Raw genomic sequence first — 24,552 nt, 5'->3', positions numbered from 1 at the left:
TTAAATGAGGGGATTTGAAAAGTAAGGTCCAGGGCCCCTTTAAGTGCTAAAACTGATGCCTTAAGAAGTGAAAGTAGGGGCAACAGAAGAGCTACATAAGGGTGTGGCTGTAGGCAATGGACTAGGATCTAAAGACACTTTTGTCTTTTCTGAGAATGAGCTCTAGGCTCCCAGGTACAGCTCTTCCTTCTTCCCATTGTCCCCAGGGTTGTTCACTCAGCTAGGGGTCAAGGGTCCCCCAAAGAAACCCTTGTTTCTCACACTGCCTCATCTACCCAGTACCAGACCAACCTCAAAGCTGATTTCATCTGAGGCATGTGACAGCAGCTCCTCTCCCGGCCCTGCCTCTGTTCTCTTCCTTCCAGTCTGGGTCCAACTCCCAGGCTCAGCCCCCAGCCCCACTGGCTAACTCACAGTGGGGATTTCTCCTGAACTGCAAACCCTGCAGCAGAACTAACTCTTCTAAATGCTGACCTCTGAGTCAAACCCAAATTTGAATGAAGAATCAAACCAAAGTTGTTTTAAGTACCTTGTGAACCAGTTAGAACCTAAACACTCATTATCACACTGTTCTACAATGGATGTTCATGATGACCCTATTGAAGATGAATAATGCTCTTATGTTTTTCTTCTACATTTCTGAAATTTCAAAAATTTCCTTAACAAATGTCTTAAACTCCTTGATACTTCAATGTATATTTCCTAAGAAAAAGGGTATTCTCTTACATAACCTCAATACAGTTACCAAATTCAGATTTAACATTGATACAATACTTTCATCTATAGTCCACATTCCAGTTTCCTTAATTGTCCTACTGACGACATATTTTTTAAGGGCATGGGCAGATCCCCTAGTCTGAGAAATTCCATTATGTATACATTCTTCTCTGATGATACTGGATAAATTATAAGGGTCCCCTACAGAGAGTCCAAGGGAGCTCCTTTGATCCATCTGCAATCGTGGCTGTGGCTAAGCTGGGCTGGCCAGTCAAAATGTGCATGTGCTGTGGGAAGGACAGAACTACTAGACCGGGTGCCTTCCAGATGCAATCTGAGCTGATGCTCAACTCTGAAAGCACAAGAGTTGGTGAGTCCACTTATCATCTTCTCAGCAGCACCAGTAACTGTTCTCTCCCTTCCTGAGCGAGGAATGACCTTCATTTGCATTGGCTTTGGCACCAAATAGATTTGTCTTTGAGTCCCAAATTTTGCGACATAGTAGTTTATGAACTTGGATGGGCAGATATAAAACAGTAGCTACCTCACTGTTTTTCTAAGAATTAAATGAGATGATGCACATGACAACAGCAACCTGCCTGGTACATGGTAACTGTTCAACAAATATTAGTGACTGTAGTTATTTTACAGATGGGTAACTCAAAGCCCAGATTGAGACTCCTGAGCTCTCCTGTTTATTCATTCCTACTTCCTTTGGTAATTTCTCCTATTTCTCCAAATTTTAAGGGTAAGCAAGCTGTCGCAGGCACTCTTACTGCTTAGCAGCAGTCTCCCCACAAGCAACAAATTCCTTCCACAGCCAGTATCCTTAACTCTAGCACCACCTCGTGGTTGCCAGCGCAAATTTACCCTGGCTTAAGACCAAGGTTGGTAGTAACAGGACTATCAGAGCAGCTCCCATGTGAGCCCCTGCTAAGTGCCAGGTACTGTGCTCTGTATTTCACATGCCTTACTGCATTTAATCCTTATGGAGTAGGCACTGTTACATGTAGGGAAATTGCTGCTCACAAACATTAGATAATTTGCAAAACCCTCACTCGTACAGCCAGGCTTCTAACCCAGTCAGACATCAGGAGCTCAACGTGCTACCCTGGTAGCTTTACAGCTGGAAAGGCTCTTTAGATTCACAGCCTTCCTCACACTAACAGAGAAACTGAGAGATAGGAAGAGACTTACCTGAAATCACAAGTCTAGTTATTGGGAGAGCCAGAACCACAGACGTTTGTGCAAAGAGCTGACTCTTTGTCCTGGCTTTTAACTGAGTCCCAGGATGAGACTGCTGGGCAATTCCACTCAATACTTGAAACAGTTCACCCAGACAGGGTTTCAAGTTGATTATCAGAGAACTCTGGAGGTGAATTGTTTTCACGGGCACCTCTAGTTCCTGTTGTTCAGCCATGTCCTCAACAACTTTGGCACCCAGTGCTTCCACACTCCTTGGCTGGTCAGTTCCTATGTTCCTGGAGGCATAGTCCCATAGGGTGGGACTTGGCATGTGAGAATCCCAGCAGGCGCTCACTCAGACTGGCAACAAAGGAGAAGCTGGCATGAAGCTTAAATTCCACCTTGGCACTCAGCCCTGAATCCACTCTGCCTGTCTGGGAGCGTCATGGCATGAGAACCGGAGCCAGAGAACAAAAAGACGGCAAGTGCTACAGGCCCAGACAGGCAAGCATAACAGCCCACATATCTGGCACCACTGTGCTACCTTCCAACTTTTGACTTCAAACAGCACCTAGGAATACATCAGGAGGAAAAATTATATACCTCTGCCATGCACAGGCATGTCTGCCCCTTCCCAGAGGGTAAGTGGGTTTCACCAAGACTATCATCTAGCTCAGATGAGAAAATGGGCATAAGTATGCTGAAAAAGCAAAGTGACAGAAAAAGTGCCATTACTGGTCAATAGTTAAAAACACTGTTTTCCTTAAATTCACAGAAAACAGATAAATAATGCATCACCTTGGTTCTTCAATGAGGCTTCCTAAACTACGAAATAGAAGGAGCTCTAAGCACCTTAACCTTTAGGGAAAACAAATGAAACAAATGCTCTTCTGCTCTTGACCTGATCTAAGAGCCCTACTCCAGCCTCCCACTTGCTCTTGGATGAGGTTATTACGCTCCTACGCAGTGCCATGTGTGCAAGATCAAGGAGAATGGGAGGCTGAGTTTCTCCCATCTGGACCATTCTATTGACTCAAAGGTGGCCAGATGTATAAAGAGAATCAACTTTGGAATTAGGCCTGGGATAAAACTTGGCTTCTCCACTAAAGAACTACTTAACCTCTTTTGGTCTGTTTCATCACCTGTAAAATAGAGTACACCATCTACCTCCAGGGAATATTGAGTTACATGGGATAACATACTTGAAACACCTTAAAAAAAAAAAAAAAAAAAAGACAAGTTTCTCTTTGGCATGCATGTGGAATCAGGGAAGATACGAATTAGTTGGGCCCCAGCAACTTGAACCTCCTTCCTTAAGGCATTAACTTTGGGATCATCATCTCAGACACCCTTTGTATATATCCTTCCACAGGCAAACTGAGCGAAAAGACAACTAAAATCTAAGGCTGAAAAGTTATTTGCCATGACTAAACTGACACATGCCTTGGAGAGCTCACTCATACTGTCTCCATAGTTCAGACCTTTCTAGGAACAGTCCTAAAGAATCTCAAGCACACAAAGCGTATTCTTAAATATGGTTTAATACTCTTCTCCATTTCTGTACATCACAACACCAAGATTTTGCTGCTTAGGATCTCTCTGTAGAGGCTATAGAGAATGCAAAGGCTACGGTTTTCACCCCCTCTTATTTATGTGTTTGTATGTGTAAGTGTAATACATATCAGTATATATTGATACACACATCAATATATAATGCAATATATATCACCGAAGAGAACACATTGATTAAAGAAATACAAAAATTTGGCATCATTTCCAAACTTAAATAGTAAAAATAAAAACTACAAAAGGAGCTGCATACCCTAAATGTATCATGTGAAACAACAAGCATATTCAAAAATGTAAATTTACATCCAATTTCTCTGGTCTTGTCATATCACATTAGACCCATTTACAATGGCAAAACCCTAAGGTACTGCTGTGAAGAGAGCATGTTTGCTCACTCTTGGGTGTTCTGCAAACAAACAGCAGAGCCCAAAGCAAACGCCTGTTCCGGTGAAGCCTCCCGCGTCGGTGAATACCAAAGAAGTGACTCTTCTCACTGGGGGTTGAGACATCAGGTTATACATCAACAAACAGTCATTTGGACCTCAGAGTACAGTGTGAGAACCAGAAGCTTTACATTTAAGACATACTCCCTTCATTCAAGTGAAACAGGATTATTGGAACGATAGGCAGGTCTGCAACCTGGGAACAAGGAGCTGGTTCAGACCAATAAAGCTACGAGTGACTGAGTCAAGTCAGTGAAGAACAGCAGTCAGGCACTAAAGTGTTAAAAGTACCCAATTTGAAAACCAAATGCACCCCACTACTCTATCAGTGTGGGGGTGATACCAATCGACTTTTAAAACCTTTGGTCCTTCAAAGTCCATTTGGTATGCTTTTTTCCTTTGCTACCACTGGGCACATCATATACACTTTGTTCACTGTCACCACCTCGGGCACACCATGACCTTGCATGTCAGCTGGGGTCAAGTCCGACTTACAGCCCAGCTGTGAAGCATATGCTTCAGGTTTTCAGGCCCACTTTTGGATCCAACATGGTTAAGTCCTTGGTGCCAGAAGCTGTGTCCCATCCCTTCCCACCCCTGCCCTTCCCACCCCCCTCCCATAATTTCTCATATGAGAGGTGCTTATTATAAGTCCCATATTCGAAACAGATGCTCCTACCCCACCAGGAGGTCAGGGGTTTGTAATTACATGCACAGTCATACATGTCTTGTCTGTCGTTCCTGTGAAAAACCTTGTAGTTCATTTTTTAGGAATCAAAACATTCACATAATCTCATGCCATCCAACACAAGGAAAACACAACCACCTCCCTTTTACCAAGGACAGACCCAAGCAAAATAAAATATTCTTTAAATTTCTTTGCTTCCACTTAAATTGCATGTTTTATTTCTCCCAATCCCAGCAATAGCACAGAAGCCCCATTATATCCATCCCAAACTGGTTTCTAGTAGGCTAAGATTATGGGAACCCTTGTCAAAGCAATTGATGCTAACAGTTCCCAAACCCTGGGCACAAATGCGCCTGCAAAACAGATGGAAGTAAACAGTGCACTGGCCCAAATGCTTCATGTGTCAGTGTGACTTTGTAATGCAATTTGCATCCTCAAAACTGACAGTCTGGAGGGGGAATGGGTAGTGTGAGGGAGTGAAGTTGAAATTGCCTCCTATTAGCTCACCCTTTCAACATTAAACAGAGACCAAGAGAGAAATGGTTCCAACATTTCACCACATATATTTCTTCTTATGCAGTCTAAGCTGAGAATGCCATGTAAATGGGTCACTGCGAAATGCAGCAATTTAATTTATCTCCAATCAAAATAAGAAACAAACCAGTAAGATCTCATTTCTATTAACTTTTGAAGGTTTACAGCAGTTAAAGTATTTTTGCTTCTATGTATGAAGGTTAAAAAAATCATTTTTTTTTTTCATAAAATACAAGAGAAACCAATTTCACCATCAAGTAAAAGTAAAAACTGGGATTCTTTTTTAAATTAGTCCAAAGTGGCATTTAGGAACTTAGTTGTAGGCTGCTGCGCTGACACCATGACAAACCTAAGTGTAGGGTTGGGTCTGGTTTTGTTTCGGTTTTCTTTTCAATATCCAATGCTCATGGATTAAGTTCTGGAAATGTTCCAATTGTAAGGCAGGGATCTGTTTGGATTCCACCACGGGTATGCTCCTTGGGTTGGATGCTGGAGGGTGAGGCACGTTTTGCCGGACCCACGTCGACTACCTAGTAGTCATCAAGGTCAAAAAATTCATCGTCTCCTCCTTGGTATTCCATTCCCTGGAAATCTACTCGGTACCGCAAGATACCTGGGGAAACAAACCAAAGAGTAAATCACCTGTGTTCACGGAATGGGGAAGGTCCACTCTAATAAAGGAAGTCCAATTCCCTTGCAGAATTATAAACAGCAACAAGGCGATGATAAAAAATGGTTCCAACCAAGGAACCTGCAGCCATGTGCTGCCTCAACCTCCAGTCTTGTGGGTGATGAGCACACCTCACTTGAAGTAACTTTATTTTGGGGTAGCCAGGAAAGGCCTTGGCCTGAGACCCTGGCGTTAAGCTTAGTTTTCTGATTTGCTACTTACCTCCAATTCCACCAAATCCTTTCACAAACTGGGATCCTTCTTGTGACTTATCTGTGACAATTTCCAATGTAGCTCCAAATTTTTTATAGTTGTTAGCAAACCATTCCAACAGGGGCATGCTCTCAATCAGCTCATGTTCTTGTCCTGTCTACACGTGCAACCATGAGACAGAGACACAGTGGAATTAGGATATATCAAGATTCAGTGACTCTTGCTCCCATGCCCACCATCATTCTCATTCTCCCTCTCATTATGTGTATGTGTGTAAAACTCTCTAAGTAAATTCTGGTTTCTGATGACAAACTGAACAGCACAGAAATTCTGATTATTTGAAACAACATTCCTCCTCAGGTTCTAGCCTCAGTAATGAAATATCAACATACATTTAGCAGTTTTTCAACTGATGGTCCTGTTGTTGTCTCTGGAAGTCAGGCTGTTGTTAAGTGTCTCTAGGTAGCACTCATTCAACAGCCCTGAAGAGACATGCCCTAACTGCTTTTTGGAGTAGCCTTATAAAAAACAAAGTCCTTCAACTCAGCATTTGAGGAAGCCACCACTTAAAGGGATCTGTGCTGGTGACACTTTAAGCTGTGGTGATGCATTTAGACCAAACCTGCAAAAGCCATTTCAGAAGAACTGATAGAGTGAAGACAGCAGCACAAGTTTCACAGTGCAGGAGAGGCACTATTCCATGAAATCTTCCTCTCTACTATTTTAAAGATGAGAATGTTTTAACTACTTTAAAAATAAGGAACCATAGTAACTATGACCTGGCCTCCTTCCGTGGAATTAGATGGGTATGTGGCAGCTAGGAGCTGACCACTTCCCATTGCCCTCCACTGCCAACAAGTATGAGGTCTGGTTTCCCAAGGCTGATCCTCTACACTGCCAGTGCTCCAACATACGAATTTGTTTCCTTGCATGTATCATCAAACCAAGAAAACAATCACATACCTCTTTGTCTGTGAAATGAGATTTATCCTTCTCTTGTTCTGGAGTCAGGTAGAGAATTTTCTCCTCTGCAGTGATGGGGGGGGGGGGGGAAATGTGTTAACCTAGTTCTCATATACTAGTAAGTATAAGTCCCATGAGATGAGTCAGGTTAGATGAAAGGGCTCCTGAATTCATTCTATCAACCTTCTTTTCATAAGCATATTAATCAGCATGCACTGAGTGTCTACTAGGTATACTGCTCCTATCATAAGCAAACACCAAAGACATTCCAGACACAGTCCTTGTCTTCAGGAAATTTAACAATCTTAAACAGGCATGTATCAGTTCAAGCAGAAACATCCATGCAGGAATGTGTTATAGATTGAAGGAGTGGGGAACAAGGTGTAGGGCTGCCTTCTGATTGCTCCTGAAATCAACCATCTCTCCCAAATCTCCACCCCAGGCTTCCTGAATACACAAGTCAGTAACAAATAGCATTCTTATCTTCTAATTCTCATACCTTCTGTGCCTTGGCAATGAAGAACATATCTCATTATATCCAGATTTTCATAGACTATGAGAATCTCTACAGCTCCCATTTCTAAAGCCTTTAGTGTATCTTCAACTCCAAAACAGTACTTGCCCGTGTCCTGGCTGATTTCATCAAAGTATCGCCCTGTGATTAGGCAAAGGTCAGTAAGGACATATATTAAAGTTTCCTTTGTAGATACAGACCCCTTTACTCAAAATCAGAGAAAAAAAGTCAACTTAAAAATGAGTAAGCACTAAAAGTCAGTGAGAAATCATACCACTAGGTGAGGCTCTGGAAATTGACCCTAGGAGGTAACAGTTGGGCCAAATACTATACAACCACCTGTAACCGTGCGTGTGCTCAGTTAAATTAGAAACAAAGTGAAGCAATGGCCACATCAATCTTTAATTCGGGCTCTCTATTCAACACTCTATTACGAAGGGTAATTAATATGGGAAATAAGACTGAAACTTGGTTCCTATTGGAAATATAAACACATTTATGAGACCTAATGACTAAAGGAATATTAAAAATAATGATTCCACTGAGGAAGAATTAAACAAAATGCTAAATCTTCCTTTTTTACCTTTCAGTGTCTTTTTCATACATACAATCATGTACATACATATACACACACAAAAACATTCACAGAATAAGTCAGGTGCATTTCACTGATACCTATTAATTTCTTCTCTTGAATGAATTTCACGTTGGAGAGGACTTCAGTAGATAACTCAATAGCTTGGTTGAATCCATTTTCACCACCATAGGATATATCAACTAATTTTAAAACTTTTGATTGCAACCTCTGACACAATTTAAAAAAAAAAAAAAAAAAGCATTATCAGTATTTCAAACACCTTTACCAAGACCCACTACCTCTCTTTTTCTTTGGTGAGAAAGATTGGCCCTGAGCTAACATTTGTTGCCAATCTTCCTTTTTTTTTTTTTCCCTCCCCAGTATATAGTTGTATATCCTAGTTGTAGGTCCTTCTAGTTCTTCTATGTGGGATGCCACCTCAGGATGGCTTGATGAGTGGCACTAGGTCCATGCCCAGGATCCAAACCGGCGAACCCTGGGCCACCAAAGCAGAGTGTGCAAACTTAACCACTCAGCCATGGGGCCGGCCCTTCTACTGTCTCTTAATGGCATGCAAAGCTCAGCAACATAATCACTGAAGTCTAAAGAGAAAGAATATGGGGAAGGGGCCCAGTGTAAAATTCTCCAATCATACGACGCATTCTATTAGACCCATAAGAGACTAACTCATTAAACACAAACAAAACTAAGTTTCTTGTGAAGGCAAAGGGGGAGCTATTGGTTCCCGCCATATAAGGTGGTAGAGTAAAAGACACATTCTTTGGTGAGCCTTCTACTGCAATGCTACACCTCCCCTCCAGAACATCATCTTGGGAATGTGTCACGGCTAAGCCCATGTCGTAAACCAAAAGATCTTACGGGATTAAATGCTTTAGGCTTAATCAGCTCTGTCTATTGCTGAGTCTCACTGCTTTACTTATCTCCAAGAACAAATCAGAAAAAGACAGGAAAAACCAGCTCCTAGTTTCTTTGAAATCAATCTCCATTTTAAAGCCAATTATGGCAATCCACTAAACCAGGGGCCTCCATAGGGCCCAGAAAGATTCTATCTAAAAATGGCTGATTTCAAAAGAGAAAAGGCCCAGAAAAGCATGGGGGAACGTTTCCTAATAAACACTCGGAATTCTACCAACTCAGAGATAGGTTTTTAACACAGAATATATCACTGTAAAAGTAAAAAAAAATGTGCATGTCCCAGTACTCAGAGGACTCTCCACTCCCACCTAGAAGCTTCCATAGTGGAGCCTCCACTTCTCACTCACCTGATCAAACATATCAGATTGACTTAGTTCAGTTTTAAAGTCAGCTGATCCAGCTAAAACGAGACCAGCCACATTTACTTTGTCCCCAGAAATAAACAGCTGTACAGCAGTCTCAGCTACTTTCCGAACATAGTTATGTCGCTTTTCCATTCTTAAACGGGCAAAACGCAAGGCTGATTGACCTCCTCTACCTTTGACACAAAAAAGTGGTGAGAGAAAAAGGCGATTATTAAGAAGCACAGGATGCCTTGCTAATTAAAAAGTAATTAAATGATCATGCTATTACCCAAGAAAAGGACAAAGAGGAAAATCACTATTCCCTTAACTAAATGTCTGACACAAACTGTTACTCATTTCCAGAGGGTGACTACTAATTCTCTTGTCAAAAGAAGAGCTACAGCACGAATGAGTCATGAGTCATTTCATGATGCTTCTTCCATCATCTGGATTTACTTCCCCCCATTATCCTATTTGTTTCCTTACTGCTACGCACAAAGCAAATGGGCTCATGTTCTCTTCCTATATTACCATGTTTCTTTGGGAGATCCACAGTGAATTTGTGCAGGACTTCTCTTGTGTTTCCTTGGAGTGTGCCAAAAAGTGCACCACTACCATCTATTACAATGAAGCCAAACTTGCTATCATCTGAAAGTAGTGCTGTAAGAGCCTGAAAAGTAAACACATGTACCACACGATAAATTGCAAAGCTTTGCTAGGGTCAAGACAAAATCTGAAAGGAGATATATACAAACCCTTTCACCCCACTCAGAATGGTACAAGTACTACAGAAAAACCATTTTATGGAATAATTTATAGATTTCAGCTATAAATATGTAACTCCTACGGACAAATGTGAACCCAATGCAGGAAAAAACCAATGATATCAATGTGAAGCCTTGCAACAAACCTGACCTGGGCCCATGAATACAGAGTTACGGGGCTCAAATTATTCCTAGTCCTTGATTTGACTTAGACTGATAGTAGTCTAGGGAACATAATGTTCAAATTAAAAGACAACCTTCAAAAAGTTGACTTTCTGTTACCATTAATAACCCCAGCATTAATAGACAGTATTCATTATGACAAATAAGAATATCTCATAAATCAACTCTAGAGTAGGAGTATATGAGTACAAAACCCAAAAAAAGTCTATAAAAAGATCCAGCTCTGAAATGTTTCATTTAACTTCTACGTCTTGAGCATCATTAATGATACCAGGATATAAAACTCAATTTTATTTTAAAGGTATTATAGCTAATGCTTATGAGTTTTTATGGAGGAAAATTTTCTTTCTGGGTTAGCATTATTTCTGCCTTCTGAAAGAGCAAATATTTAAACAGTCTTGGGACCCATATAGATGGGCAAGAGTTTTTTATTTTTTATTTTATTTTTTTCCTTTTTCTCCCCAAAGCCCCCCAGTACATAGTTGTATATTCTTCATTGTGGGTCCTTCTAGTTGTGGCATGTGGGATGGTGCCTCAGCATGGTTTGATGAGCAGCGCCATGTGTGCGCCCAGGATTCAAACCAACGAAACACTGGGCCGCCTGCAGCAGAGCGCGGGAACTTAACCACTCAGCCACGGGGCCAGCCCCTGGGCAAGAGTTTTTATGATGGAGTTTGAATACTATAGGCTTGGTAGAATACCAACTGCTAGGTGGCAGCCTCTTTAGAGCTAAGAAATCATTGCCCATTCGATTTTATCTAAGGAAGAAAGTAACTCATTCAAGAACTGACTAGCAAGCAGATTAATTACTAAGAATCAATCTTTAACCAAACCAACTTGATAATTAGCAGTAAGACAAGAATGTTGCATATGTTAAAATTTTTGCCTTATTATAATGATCTCTGTTAGGTAGCTTGATTAATTTAGGGCCCAAGCAAGCTTGGTCATCAGGGAACAGACTTACCCCCATAAGAATGTACAATTATTCTGATTAAACAGGACATGAATTGTGTTTTGCAGTATGCCACATTCATATCTTGTTATTGACATATCAATTAAAGCCAAAATAAACAAAGCTAGCAAGATTAAATGGTACCTTGGAAAAGGACTTAAGGTTTAAAAAAACCAATGAGGCTAAATTAATATGTAAGCTAAAGCTAGATAACATGGGTACCAGGTACTGTTTAAATTAACAAGATTCAAAATCTGCTTTCATCAAAGCAAATACAGGTAAGTGGGACAGGGTGGCTAAGAGCCTCCTCAGTGAAGCTTTGCCAGAAGGAAGCTGTCATAGCCAAAAACAGTCTCACCCATCTATGTAACCAACCAAGAGCCAACTGGAATTGAACTTCCTGTCAAGTTAGCAAAAATCATCCACTGTAAATTGTGTCGACAAATGTCAGTTCTAATCCCACTGTAGAGGTTTTTCCCTAGGTCGATGAAAGGCAAGAGACTGAACTCGGAGCCAGCTGTGAATTCCTGATTGTTCTACTGTTGACTGATTTAGGTCACTCTAATGAGGTTTCCTTTCCACCCCTAAGTTCATCTTATGGTAGCTCTGTCACTCAAAAGTTTCATGGATAATAAAGTTCTTACAGTCCTGCTACTAAAGATTTCACAATTTGTGAGCTAAAAACTAAGGGTGCAAGGAATATAGGTAAGTATCACGAGCACATAGGGAGAGATGGAGATCAGGTAGCCAATTATTTCTTTGCCTTTAATTAGTTCTCCAAACCTAGCTTAGCACTTTCAAACATGCTGAATGACTGTCATTCAGTGTGTCATAATAAATGTAAATTCTTTCATTTTTTAAAAATAGCCAACCTTGTAACATGGTACAACGATTTAGAAGACAGTCTTGGAACTCTTCAAAAGGTTAAACATAGTCACTATACGACCCAGAAATTCCATTCCCAGGTACATACTCTCCAAAAAGAAAACATACGGTCACACAAAAACTTGTATATCTATGTTCAAAGCAGCATCATTCATAATAGCCAAACAGTAGAAACAACACCAATGTCCACCAACTGATGAACAGATAAATAAAATGTGGCACATCCATGGATAAAATATAATATGGCAAATATTATTTGGTAATATTGGGAATAAAAAGGGATGAAATACTGATATATGCCACAACATGGATGAACCTTGAAAACATTATGCTAAGTGAAAGAAGCCAGACACAAAAGGCTACCCATTGTATAATTCCATTTATAAGAAACGCTCAGCACAAGCAAATCTATAGAGACAGAAAATAGATTAGTGATAGCCTAGACCTGAGAGATCTTTGGGGATGGGGATGAAGGGGTAGGATTGCGAGTGACTGCTAATGGGTATGGGGTTTCTTTTCAGGGTGATGAAAATATTCTGTGCTAGAACTTCTTACCTCTGTATGGAATTTGTTGTCACACAAATACAACGACGTATTAATTGGTTTGAAAGGTTCAAAGTCAATGTTGACTTTCTTTTCCTTTCCTTCTTCTGTTACAATTGTACCACAGTAAACAACCAGTCCATTTGGAGGTACTGCAAAGAACACAAACAATTTCTCTCCTTAAACCCATAGCTATTTTTCCGCAATAAACAGAAAATGTTTCAAGAGCCTATTGTCCCTGCCCCTTTAAATCATAATTTAAAGCAAAAATATCTGTAAATCTCCTAGGCAGAATTCTCACCCTAATTTTGAAACTTCCTCGAGATGTTTTAAAAAAGAAGGATTTACTCCTTTAAGTATAGTAAATACTACCTAACTTAAAAATAAAAAAAAAAAAAAAAAAAAAAAGGAGGTTAAATTCCAAGGCCAAACTGACTTTGCTGACAGCTGGGTGAAGGAAACACTAGTGACCAAAAGCATCATGACAGGATCAAAGTGGAAAATATAACCATGACAAACAAAGAAGAAGAAAATGACCAAGCTCCAAATTACCTTTGTTATAAAGTTTGAGTCTTTGCTGTACAGATGTAATGGCTCCCAAGACTGAAAGGCGGTTTACACGTGATTTAATGTTAGATGCAGTTCCAAACTCATCTGCTAACATTTTTGCCACTCTTGAAATCTGGTCTTTGGGAGGAATGATCAATGATATCATGCTTGTGCCATTGCTGTGGAAAAAAGAATAACATTAGACGTTCAAGTACCACATAAGTAAATTCATGCTTATCATTAGTAAAGGGAGCTAGAATGAGATGCTGCTAAAATAGTAGAAAAAGATCACCCTCAAAGTGACCAGGATGGTAGGAACTATACCAGTGTAATCAAAGTATACCCAGAGCTAGGAATGGTGTGCAGAATACGGTAGGTGCTCAACTATTTGAACGAATACTAGCTACGTAATATCAGTTTAATGTAAAGAAGGCACTTTAGGGGATGCTTGGGAAACACTTCATTCCCTAAGGACAAAGACAGAAGCTCTGATGAGGCAGGTGATGACGGGCTGAAATCTGACAGTGGGTCCATGGCAGAGGTTTGGAATCTGGTGGTTCTTCAGCGGGAGATGCCATCACAGGATGATGCAGTAAGTCGTTCCAGTTCTAGATGAAATACCAACTTAGTATTATCCTTCTCCCCCTTTTTCTTTAAATTCCAGGCTCACCAAAAAATTTATAATCACCAACTTGGCACTCTATGTACCCTGATAATAAGAGCGCCTTGGAATTTACACAATTATCCCAGTTAGAAAATCGCTCTCTCTTACACACTCTCTCTCTAAATAAATGTCTCTCTAAGTATATTTTACATTTTAATCGCTTTTGAGTTGAATTAAAAAGAGCAATGCACTGAGAGCATGACCAACTCTGTGTGCCCAAACAAATTCAAGTTTCTAGAATTAAAAACCGGCACCAAACTCCCAACTATGGAGGACACCACCAAGTCCCTATCATACAGGTCTTTTGAGCAGCCTCTCTCTAACCTCAATACTGATGCCAGCAACATATTTTTTTACCTACACACTTTCAACATATTTATTAGCACTACCAGTTAAGAAATACTCCATTTCAATACCCCAACTTCTACTTGAAGGAAACATAAAACTACATTATCAAAACGTATCAGTTCATCACTAATCATTAGGGTAATGCAAATCAAAACACAAAACCACTTCACATCCATTAAGATGGCTATCAAAAAAACCACCAGAAAATAACAAGTGTTGGCAAGGATATGGAGATACTGGAACCCTTCCACACTGCTGGTGGTAATGTTAAGTGATAACAGCCAGTATGGATTAACAGCATGGCAGTTCCTCAAATAATTAAACATAGAATTACCATATGATCTAGTAAATTTCACTTCTGGGTATATACCCAAAAGAGTGAAAGCCAGGAACCAGGTACTTGTGCACTGATGCTCATAGTAGCAACATTCATAACAGCCAAAAGGGGAGAACAACTCAGATGTCCATTGATAGATGAACAATAACAAAAAAAGGAAGGCATAAAGATACAGTGGAATATCATTCAACCTTAAAGGAAATTCTGAAACATGCTACAAGATGGATGAGCCTTGAAAACATCATGCTAAGAGAAGTAAGCGAGACACAAAAGGACAAAAACTGAATGATTCCACTTATATGAGGTACCTTGAGTGTCAAATTCACAGAGACAGAATGAATGGTGGTTGCTGTGTCTGGCGGGGAAGGCAAAAGAGGGAGTTTGTTGTTTAATGGGTATACAGTTTCAGTTTTACAAGATGAAGAGAGTTCTGGAGACTGGTTGCACAACAATGTCAATGTACTTAACACTACTAAACTGTATCTTAAAATGGTTAAGGTGGTAAATTTTATGTTCTGTATATTTTGGCACAATAGAAAAGCCAAAAAAACCAAACTATGTGGGGCTGGCCTGGTGGTATAGTGGTTAAGTTCATGCACTCTGCTTTGGTGGCCCGGGCTTTGCAGGTTCGGATCCTAGGTGCAGACCTACACATCAAGCCATGCTGTGGCAGCATCCCACATACAAAAAAGAGGAAGACTAGCAACAGCTATTAGCTCAGGGCCAATCTTCCTCACCAAAAAAAGGGGGGAAAAAACCCCCAAACTATGAACTAGTTAGTCTATTTGTAAGTTAAAAAATTTAAAACACACATTTTCCTTAAAACAGCAGTTCTCAACCTTGGTTGCAGACTAAAATCACCTGGGGAGTTCATTCTAGCTGACTGCTCTTCAAAAAAGGTTCCCATAAGTTTCATTCCTTGAGGTCTCTTCTCATCTCTGACTCCAGTTTAGGAAATGCAAATGCAATGAGTTCTCATTAATACCCAAACAGCATAGAAAAATTACTATGTAAAATACTGGATTATTGGGCTGGCCTGGTGGTGCAGCAGTTAAGTTTGCATGTTCCTCTTCAGTGGCCTGGGGATCCTGGGTTTGGATCCCGGGCATGGACCTACATACTGCTCATCAAGCCATGCTGTGGCAGCCGTCCCACATGTAGGCAAAGGACTTGAACAGACATTTCTCCAAGATACAGGATATGGAGAAACTGAAACCTTTATTCAATGCTGTCAAGAAGGCAAAATGGTACAACACTTTGGAAAAGTCTGGCAGTTTCTCAAAAGGTTAAACACAGTTATCATATGACCCAGACATTCCACACTTAGGTATATGCTCAAGAGAAACGAAAACATGTGTACACACAAAAACTTGTGTTCAGGGGCCGGCCCGGTGGCGCAGTGGTTAAGCTTGCACATTCCACTTCTCAGCGGTCCGGGGTTTGCTGGTTCAGATCCCGGGCGCCGACATGGCACCACTTGTCAAAAGCCATGCTGTGGTAGGCGTCCCACGTATAAAGTGGAGGAAGATGGGCATGGATGTTAGCTCAGGGATGGTCTTCCTCAGCAAAAGGAGGAGGACTGGCAGTAGTTAGCTCAGGGCTAATCTTCCTCAAAAAAAAAAAAAAAAATTGTTAAATAATAAAATAAAATAAAATTAGACAGTGGTGATTGCTGCACAACTCTGAATAAAACAGTGAACTGTATACTTTAAAAAGATGGTAAATTTTACAGTATGTAAATTATATCTCAATAGAGCTATTATTTAAAAAATCTATGGGAAACACTCAGTACCTAATAGGATATTCCTTATAAGGTCTCTTGGTCTCTTAACCTGACAGCTTACTAGAAATGCCAAAGGATGGTGTTCCTGAGAAATGTTAATTTATGTTTACCAAATTAACGATAAAGTGTTAATGTTTAAAAAACCAGATTATCAATTTCATGAGCGGCAATATGAACAGAATTGAATCTATAACATACATACACATAGGAAATTAAAAGCCCCAAATCTGCCCCGATCAGATCTGATGGCTGGCTTTCTTACAATGGCTATAGCATAAATTGAGCTGATTTATATATTTTAAAGGCAAAAGCTGATCTGATATGAGCCAAAGCATGTTAAGAAATGATATCATTTTACAAATATTCCTACTTGATACTTAATGAGTCTGTAAGAAAGTTACTTCCTGAGATTCTTATAATCAGCCCCTTAAAGTTTAATCGTTTTAAGTTATTAGTGTCATGGGGAAACGAGTGGAGGCTTTCTTTACACAAACTGGGAAGACTGCCAGAAACGTCTAAACTTTCCCCCACTTACTGAGCTTGCATAATTTCATAGTAGCCCAACATGCCAACTTTAATAGTAAAATTTCACATATCCAGTGTCCAGTGGAAGCTGGCAACAAAAAGAAATTAGAAAGATGGGTACAATGTCAAGTCAAATGGGCTTATGTGCCAAGTGACTAATAAGAAAGAAAGGAAGAGGTACAGTGAGGGAACAAAAACAAAAAGTGAAGAAAATCCCTATATCGGCTTTCTAACTAGAGGGGTCTGAAATCTGACAATGTCTGGAAACATATCTTTACATAGTAAAATTAATTTCACAAACATGCACCATGGTATTTGTTTTTCCTCAGTATTAGCATTGGAAAGCAAACTCATTTACACGAGTCCCTGCCTGCTGAAAGCTTTCTACTAGTGGTAAATTCCACAGGTTCTCTCATCAGACAAATTTTCTTCACACGCAGACAAGCTAGCTATCTAGCCCTTCCACCATCAAAATACTGTCAGCTGATGTTATAACTCAACAGCATTGTTTCTGTTGGGGTTTGTTCTCAAAACCCAAGGCTGGTTCATAACCTTTGTGATACTTTCCCCAATGAATACAAGTTGATTAATGACAGTACACATATGTGTAGTATCTGTATGTGTGTGTGCTCTGCTGCCACCCCTCGGATAGGGGAGCAAGCATTCTAAGCTGACCCAGAGAACCAAGCAATTCATGATAAGCAGCTTCAGTTGTCATCACAAACACAAGCAAAGTGATCACAAAACAAAGCTGCTTCCAAGATACACTTCATATAAATAAAGCTCCAAATACCACATCTGTCCCACAGTTATTTCTCCATCTACATGTTGTATCTCCATTATTGAAATCAGCTAAAATTCCAAATACAGTACTGACAAAGCTAAGTGATTCAGAACAATCCCTTGCTCATACATAGACATTTGTATTAAGTCATGTATATCACACTCTAAAATGGTTTTCATCTTAATTTTCATAGCACAACTACATTAAAGGAACTTTTCTAAACCAGGAGAAAGTGTCTAGAAATCAAAAGATCAGACACATAGCTACAATTCTATCTGTGGCCATGTTTCAGTTTCTAAGCTAGATGGAAAAAGAATTCCCAAATGAAACAGACATATCTTCTAATATAAAAAAAGAAAAATGTTCTTAACAGTCAGTAAGTGTTCTTTGGACCCTATTTTTAAGGAATCAAATGTAACAAATTGCTTTTCTTCCAATAATTTATCTTCCCAGGCTTTAAAAGAAGAATTTCCTTTTTTTTGTTCATGGTGTGGAAGACTGGCCCTGAGTTAATGTCTGTGCTAATCGTCCTCTATTTTATATGTGGGATGCTGCCACAGCATGGCTTGATGAGCAGTGTGTAGGTCTGTGCCTGGGATCTGAACCCACAAACCCCAGGCCACGGAAGTAGAGCGTGTGAACTTAACCACTATGCCACTGTGCTGGCTCCCAAAAAAACCTTTTTGACAAACCTTTCTGGAGTTATGTCAAACCCTAAAGGCCACGGAGGAGAAAAGGAGTTTGCTCTGGGAAGGGCTAGAAACACTGGGCAAGTAAATTTAACTTCAAACGTGGTCTATATAGATGCCACCTACCTGTCTCTACTCAGGGTTGTCAACTTATGCAAATTATTAATATGAAAACACACAAGACGGGAAGAAAAGAAGACAGATAAGTTGGAATACTGACTTTACTGGCTTGTGCTTGTTTTCAGATGAACAATCCTCAAGAGAGCATGTTTCTCACCTTAAGGGCTCTTGGACTCTTCAGGGATCAAGAGAATTATTTCTCAAAAGAAAGGCTCAGCTTTTAAAAGCTGATGTGCTCTGATTTACAGAGTAGTTTCCTAGGAGATTGAACTAGCAAAGAGGCACTCAGTAGGGAATGGAATGAGAAGGGGCTCCAAGGATAGCAGGAGTGAAGGCTCAGAGCTCAGGAAGCGAAGAGACCCCAATCTCCAAAGAATGGAAAGTGTGAGGCTAAAGAGGATATGTTGGGACAAATTAACTGAGTGAACCCAAATGCCTGAAGGAAACCTTTTTTTTTTTGAGGAAGATTAGCCCTGAGCTAACATCTGTGCCCATCTTCCTCTACTTTATACATGGGACACCTGCCACAGCATGGCGTGCCAAGCGGTGTCATGTCCACACCCGGGATCTGACCCGGTGAACCCCGGGCTGCCGAAGCGGAACGTGCAGACTTAACTGCGCACCTAACCACTGCGCCACCAGGCCAGCCCCTGAAGGAAAATTTTTAAAGCAAGATAATCATGTGCCGGACAAAGCAATGACCTTAAGATAAGCAACTATTTACTTTCTACTGCAGATAGGTTAAGAAGATAAGCATTCATTAAGGAACTTTACCGTATAGCACCAGAGTTGGGCAACTTTACATTCATATCCATGTAACACTCTAGAGAGGACAAAGTAGTGAAGAACCTAAGAACTAAGAACATAATCTTATTATAGGATTCTACTTAAAAAATAGTTTGGAAGTGTAGCTTGCCAAAAAATTTCATTTGGTAGATTTCTATCAAGTTGCTAAATCTGAAACACTAGTTAGACTTGGTCTCTTACTCCTTTTAAATTTTGTCTAATGTTTCCAGGATTACCTTTTACTAGTTTCCCTTTGTGCCTCTCCCTACCCTGTTGTGGGAAACCTAAAGTTTCTGAATTCATCTTTACTGTAAGACACCTGACTGGTGAAGAGAAACAAGGATTACTGAAAGGATGGCTTCCACTTTAGAAATTTAAAGGCTACTTTATAAACTCTGAATTTTGTATGTTGGGTTTAATATAAGCAGATTAAAGTTTCTCCAGGAAAGTTTCCAAACAAAATAAACGCTCATTTACCCTTCAGGCAAGCCAATCAAAGTTGTTAGACCAGTTTGTGTCAACACCAAAATAAAATCAAGAAGGCTGAATATTTCATTTTAAAGTAGAGGAGGAGAAACAAAGCTCTCACTAAGGAGCTGCTGGCCACACAGGCAAACTACACCGTTCTTTAATTTTAATTGCTTTCATTCACTCTTCTGCTTTGTCACTATCTCCCTTTTCCAAAATCGAAAAGCTCTCATTCAAGAGCCAGTGACTTATGAGGTACAGCAATGATGCACATGGAGGTTGTAAAAACTGGGTGAAGCAACACACAACATAGGGCAATGTGCCACGTTAAGGTTCCCAGGGGTCTCTGCTCTCAGCTTTCTTCTTGTTCTAAACATTTTAGGGGCATTTTCTCTTATCAAAGAACGGCTGTTCATCAACACTTCCCCCCAGAGGGCTAATTTCTGAGAAATAAAACAGCTGGGAGATGGGAGGAAGTAGTAGTTGTAAAGAGACTAAATACGGACAGTAAATAAAACTAGACAAAACTCAGGAAGGAAGAAAATTTAAAGAAAAGCTGACAGCTTTTCCCTCCCTCACTCTCTAAGAGACTGTTGAAGGACAAGTTTCTCTCCCTAGGACAGGAGGTTAGGATAGTACCACCAGCTACTTATCCAATCCAAGGTTTCATGGCCCCTGAGCATTATGGACAGGAAAACATTTATAAGGTCACTCAAATTGACAGGACTGGAAGGTCTCTAAGAAAAGAAAACTCAAAGTAATCAGAGCAAAGCCTAGGCTGTGGTGTGTGTAGCTTTAGGGCTTGTAGAGTTTCAGACTTTGGATTCAAGGTGCCTTCTGATGCAGTCAGTCAGAAGAAGGACAGGCAAACGAGAAAATCTAAGGTGCTCTTTGACCTTTACAGATCTTATCAAGGTTCATCATCATCAACAATGTTCAAGAAGATTTTTAGAAAGGTAGGTGGAGAGGGCCGCCCCGGTAGCAGAGTGGTTAAGTTGGTGCGCTCTGCTGCGGCGGCCCAGGGTTTCACTGGTTCAGATCCTGGGCACGGACATGGCACCGCTCATCAGGCCACAATGAGACAGCATCCCACGTGCCACAACTATGAAGGACTCACAACTAAAAATATACAATTATGTACTGGGGGGATTTGGGGAGAAAAAGCAGAAAGAAAGAAAAAAAAAGATTGGCAACAGTTGTTAGCTCAGGTGCCAATCTTAATTTAAAATAAAAAAGGTAGGTGGAAAAAAAATGTGGTTCCCACAAGTTTGTCCACGGAGCAATTTGCAAGAGAACCCCAAATCCTTGGAGAGCTTTCTAAAAAAGCAAAACAAAACACAAAATGCTCAGATGCAAAAAGATCTCCCCTTACTCTATTCTGATTCAATAGCTCTTGAACAGGGAGACTGAGGGTGGTGGTGATTGTGGGTAAGAGAGAGTCTCAATTTTCAACTAGACTGCTTCAAATAGACAAATTCTAATGCATAACTAGGATTGAGAATCACTGTATCTGGCTTGCTTTCTACACCTTCAAGCAGGATCTCTCGGCCAGCTGAAGTCAAAGAGATTCCATGACCTCACCTCCACCTAAAGAAGAGAAACTTGGCAGAGCTCACTTGCCACAGGTAAGCTGCAGTCATTTACCCTAGTAGTAACACAACCACAATGACAGCTCAGAGACGTCCAGCTTTTTCTAGCTGAAACACCCACTCCCCATCAAATGTCATGCCATCCATCTCATCAACTCTACATAATAGAATTACTTTCAGATTAGGACCAGGAATATTGTAGAGACTGCCTACTATACTCTCTAGTTGAGATTTAGAGTACATGCTCCCCAAGCATTCACTGCAATGTTTGATGACTGGGCTGTGCCTAGGATATGGATGGCCAAGGTTTCCACTATGCCCTTCTCAAACTCACAGAGCTCAGCTTACATCTCAGATCATTTCTGGGAGTCACTAAGCTAGCTGCATTATATGGATCACCAGCTGAAAATCAATCAGTTTACCTCCAATCTCTCCTCCCTTTGTCCTTGTTTTTTATTCATCAAGTGTTTTCCATTTTTCTTCTTTTACCAAATACACAAAACTAAGTTTAAACTTTGAGACTAAAACTATCTTTTTGATACGGGTTTAATATGGAAACAGAATAGGAGTGCAGTTATGAGCATAGATTTTAGAATTAGACAGATTTGGGTTCATGTCCTGTCCTATCTGCATGATCTAGGGCAAATTACATAAATCCCTTTGGGCCTCAGTTTCTACTTACTTTACAAGGTCATGATGATTCTATAAGATAATATATGTCAAGTACCTAACATGGATAGCAGATAGTACATGCTCAATAAATGGCAACTAGATAGAACTCTAGCTCTTTGTGCTCTCTCCTCCTGCCCTTTAATAAAGTCAGAAAGAATTAACATCACAACACAGTGGGGGAGGGGAGGGGGGAAGCACAGTTAGGTAGTGAACTCTTATTTGAACCTGAGTAAGTCCAAAGAGCAAGAGATAAAGAGTTGACTTTGTGATAGGTGGTGATCACCTTTATTGGATTACAGGATTTATCAACATGGCCAGGACACTAGAAACTGTTCCTTAATTTATCATAAGGGAGAAATATAAATTCATTCCCGTCTAAGACTTTAAATAGTTATACTATATAAAAGTTTAAGTGGCTTTATCTTACAGCTGTGGCATGAGTTCAGTATTTTGATATAACCCAGAGCCAGGCACTTCCTTCTGGTTATCAGTTACTTCAAAGATCTGACCTGTTTTCTCTTCCACCAAGTATCAGTGAAACAACACATTGCTTACACTAGGTCTATATAAGCTTCTTGAGGACAGAAATCATTTTAGCACATAATGGATGCTCAAATATTTGATGAACAACTGGTTAATTCCTAACATCAGAAACAGGGTCTTCTCTGTATAGTCTCTTCTAAGCAAACACCAGGGATTTATTCTAAACTACCAAATAAAACACCAACTAAAAATCTGCCACTCTCTGGAGAACTTACACATACCTGGAAATGACTAATTGTCTTGGCTTTAGCTCCAGTACAAAAGTTCAAACTATCCTGTTAGTCTTTTACCGTAACAAAACCAACACTTCTGGAGTGTCTTCTTTTGCCACACTTAATTTTGTTCATTTCTCAACTTGATGGCCCCCTCCGCTATATCATCTAGGATGCAGATAGGAGGTGGATGGGGCTGCCTTTTACAAAGAGCTTATAGAATATCAAACTAGGAGGGGGAAGCCTGTTACTGTTCAAAGAGGCTAGGCAAAGTTACCTGAAACTGCTTTGCGAAATTGACATTAGGGTCAAATGCCCTTACTACATGGAAGAAGGACCAAGATCTGGACATACTGAGACATTAAAGCAGCCTCTATGGGGCTGGCCCCGTGCTGAGTGGTTAAGTTTGCACGCTCCACTTTGGGGGCCCAGGGTTCACTGGTTTGGATCCCGGAAATGGACCTAGCACCGCTCATCAAGCCTTGCTGAGGCGGTGTCCCACACAGCAGAACTAGAAGGACCTCCAACTAGAATATACAATTATGTATATAATTGGGGGGGCTTTGGGGAGAAGGAAAAAAAGATTGGCAAAACATATTAGCTCAGGAACGATTAAAAGAAAAAATGCAGCCTCTATCCTAGAGAATAGAATAACTTAGATGTCCCAAAAATTTTCAGCAGAAAGTTTACAAAGGTTCATTTTAGTATTTTACCCTCAAAAGCATTAGGATTATTCAGTCATCCGAAACAAAAACGTATATATCTAGTGAAGTATTACTTTTTCTACAATTACAGGCATTTACTATGTCTTAAAAAAAATTATAACAACTTCACAAAATTAACCTAGTGGAATATTCCACCAGGGAGCAGCAGAAGCTGGAAAATTTCTCTAGCATTCTCACATGAGTGCAAAGCCAGGAGATATCAATCGGAACCAGCATTAGGGACTCATTACCAATGTTCTATACAGGACTCTATAAATGAGAAAGTCCACCTCCTATCTTTCTTGACCACTACGCAAGTACTTTTCAAACGAAACAAAAGCTTGAGGCTTCCTGTTAATCTTCTTTCTAATACACAAATAAGCTTCTGGGGAGGGATTTAAAAGCAAGTTATTTCCCTCACCACTGATGCTCATTAAGAATAAGCATGTTCGGTACCCAAGTTCTTTCTAGGGTAGATTTGCAAATAGCATACCTGTTTTCCTTTTATCTTTGCTCCTGGGTCTCAGCACACCTGCTCCCTCTAGTAAACTGCAAATCTCCTTGGACAAGAGCCCTTCTTTCAGAAGGGAAGGGGAGATGTTTCTATCCAGCAAAAGAACTACTAATCACAGAGCAAGGCAGTGTGGCATAATAGTTGGGATCACAGGCTTTGAAATCAGAAAAGTGGGAACATAATCTAGCACTGCCCCTTACTAGGCTGTAATATTAGGCAAGCTACTTAATCTCTCTGTACTTCAATTTCTTCATCCATCAAAGGGCAATAATAGTTTTCCGCACAGAGCTGTTGTGAGGAGTCAAAATGTATGCCATTCAACTCATCTTTAGAAAACTAGTTTCATTACTTGATTAAAACACTTCTCAGCCATGAACCTCTAACCCTGTCTTTCCTGAGGATCCTCCTTACTTACGTGGAATCATAAAGGACAGAAGATTGCCAGAAAATGGGGCAGCCAGAAAGGAAGACAAGTTTTTTCAGTAAAAAGCTAAAAATATCCAGAGGTATTAAGGAACTAATGTTTGAGGATCAGTACAAGTACATTTTCATTACTTACAAACCAAAGTTTATTCAGGCTGAAAG

At 40.2% G+C, this 24,552-nt stretch overlaps 1 protein-coding gene across 5 annotated transcripts in view; it reads right to left on the bottom strand.

Moving 5' to 3' along the window:
- Positions 1-3,425: 3,425 nt before the first annotated feature.
- ETF1 (eukaryotic translation termination factor 1) overlaps positions 3,426-24,552 on the bottom strand; it is a 34,262-nt gene continuing 13,135 nt past the window's right edge. For 4 of the 5 annotated variants that reach the window (XM_070570782.1, XM_070570784.1, XM_070570783.1 and 1 more), the window contains exons 3-11: positions 13,233-13,408; positions 12,693-12,832; positions 9,885-10,023; positions 9,357-9,547; positions 8,172-8,301; positions 7,482-7,637; positions 6,983-7,047; positions 6,029-6,176; positions 3,426-5,749 (exon numbers count right to left, since the gene is read on the bottom strand). In XM_070570782.1, the coding sequence (XP_070426883.1) occupies positions 5,667-5,749; positions 6,029-6,176; positions 6,983-7,047; positions 7,482-7,637; positions 8,172-8,301; positions 9,357-9,547; positions 9,885-10,023; positions 12,693-12,832; positions 13,233-13,408 (1,228 nt within the window). In that variant the 3' untranslated portion in view covers positions 3,426-5,666. Of the gene's footprint in view, positions 5,750-6,028; positions 6,177-6,982; positions 7,048-7,481; positions 7,638-8,171; positions 8,302-9,356; positions 9,548-9,884; positions 10,024-12,692; positions 12,833-13,232; positions 13,409-15,770; positions 16,184-24,552 lie in introns of those variants that run through there. The other variant, XM_070570786.1, reaches the window with a different exon arrangement.

The sequence above is a fragment of the Equus przewalskii genome, chromosome 13 (genome assembly GCF_037783145.1).
Source record: "Equus przewalskii isolate Varuska chromosome 13, EquPr2, whole genome shotgun sequence".
Lineage (NCBI taxonomy): Eukaryota > Metazoa > Chordata > Mammalia > Perissodactyla > Equidae > Equus > Equus przewalskii.
This window is presented reverse-complemented; position numbering and strand designations above follow the sequence as displayed.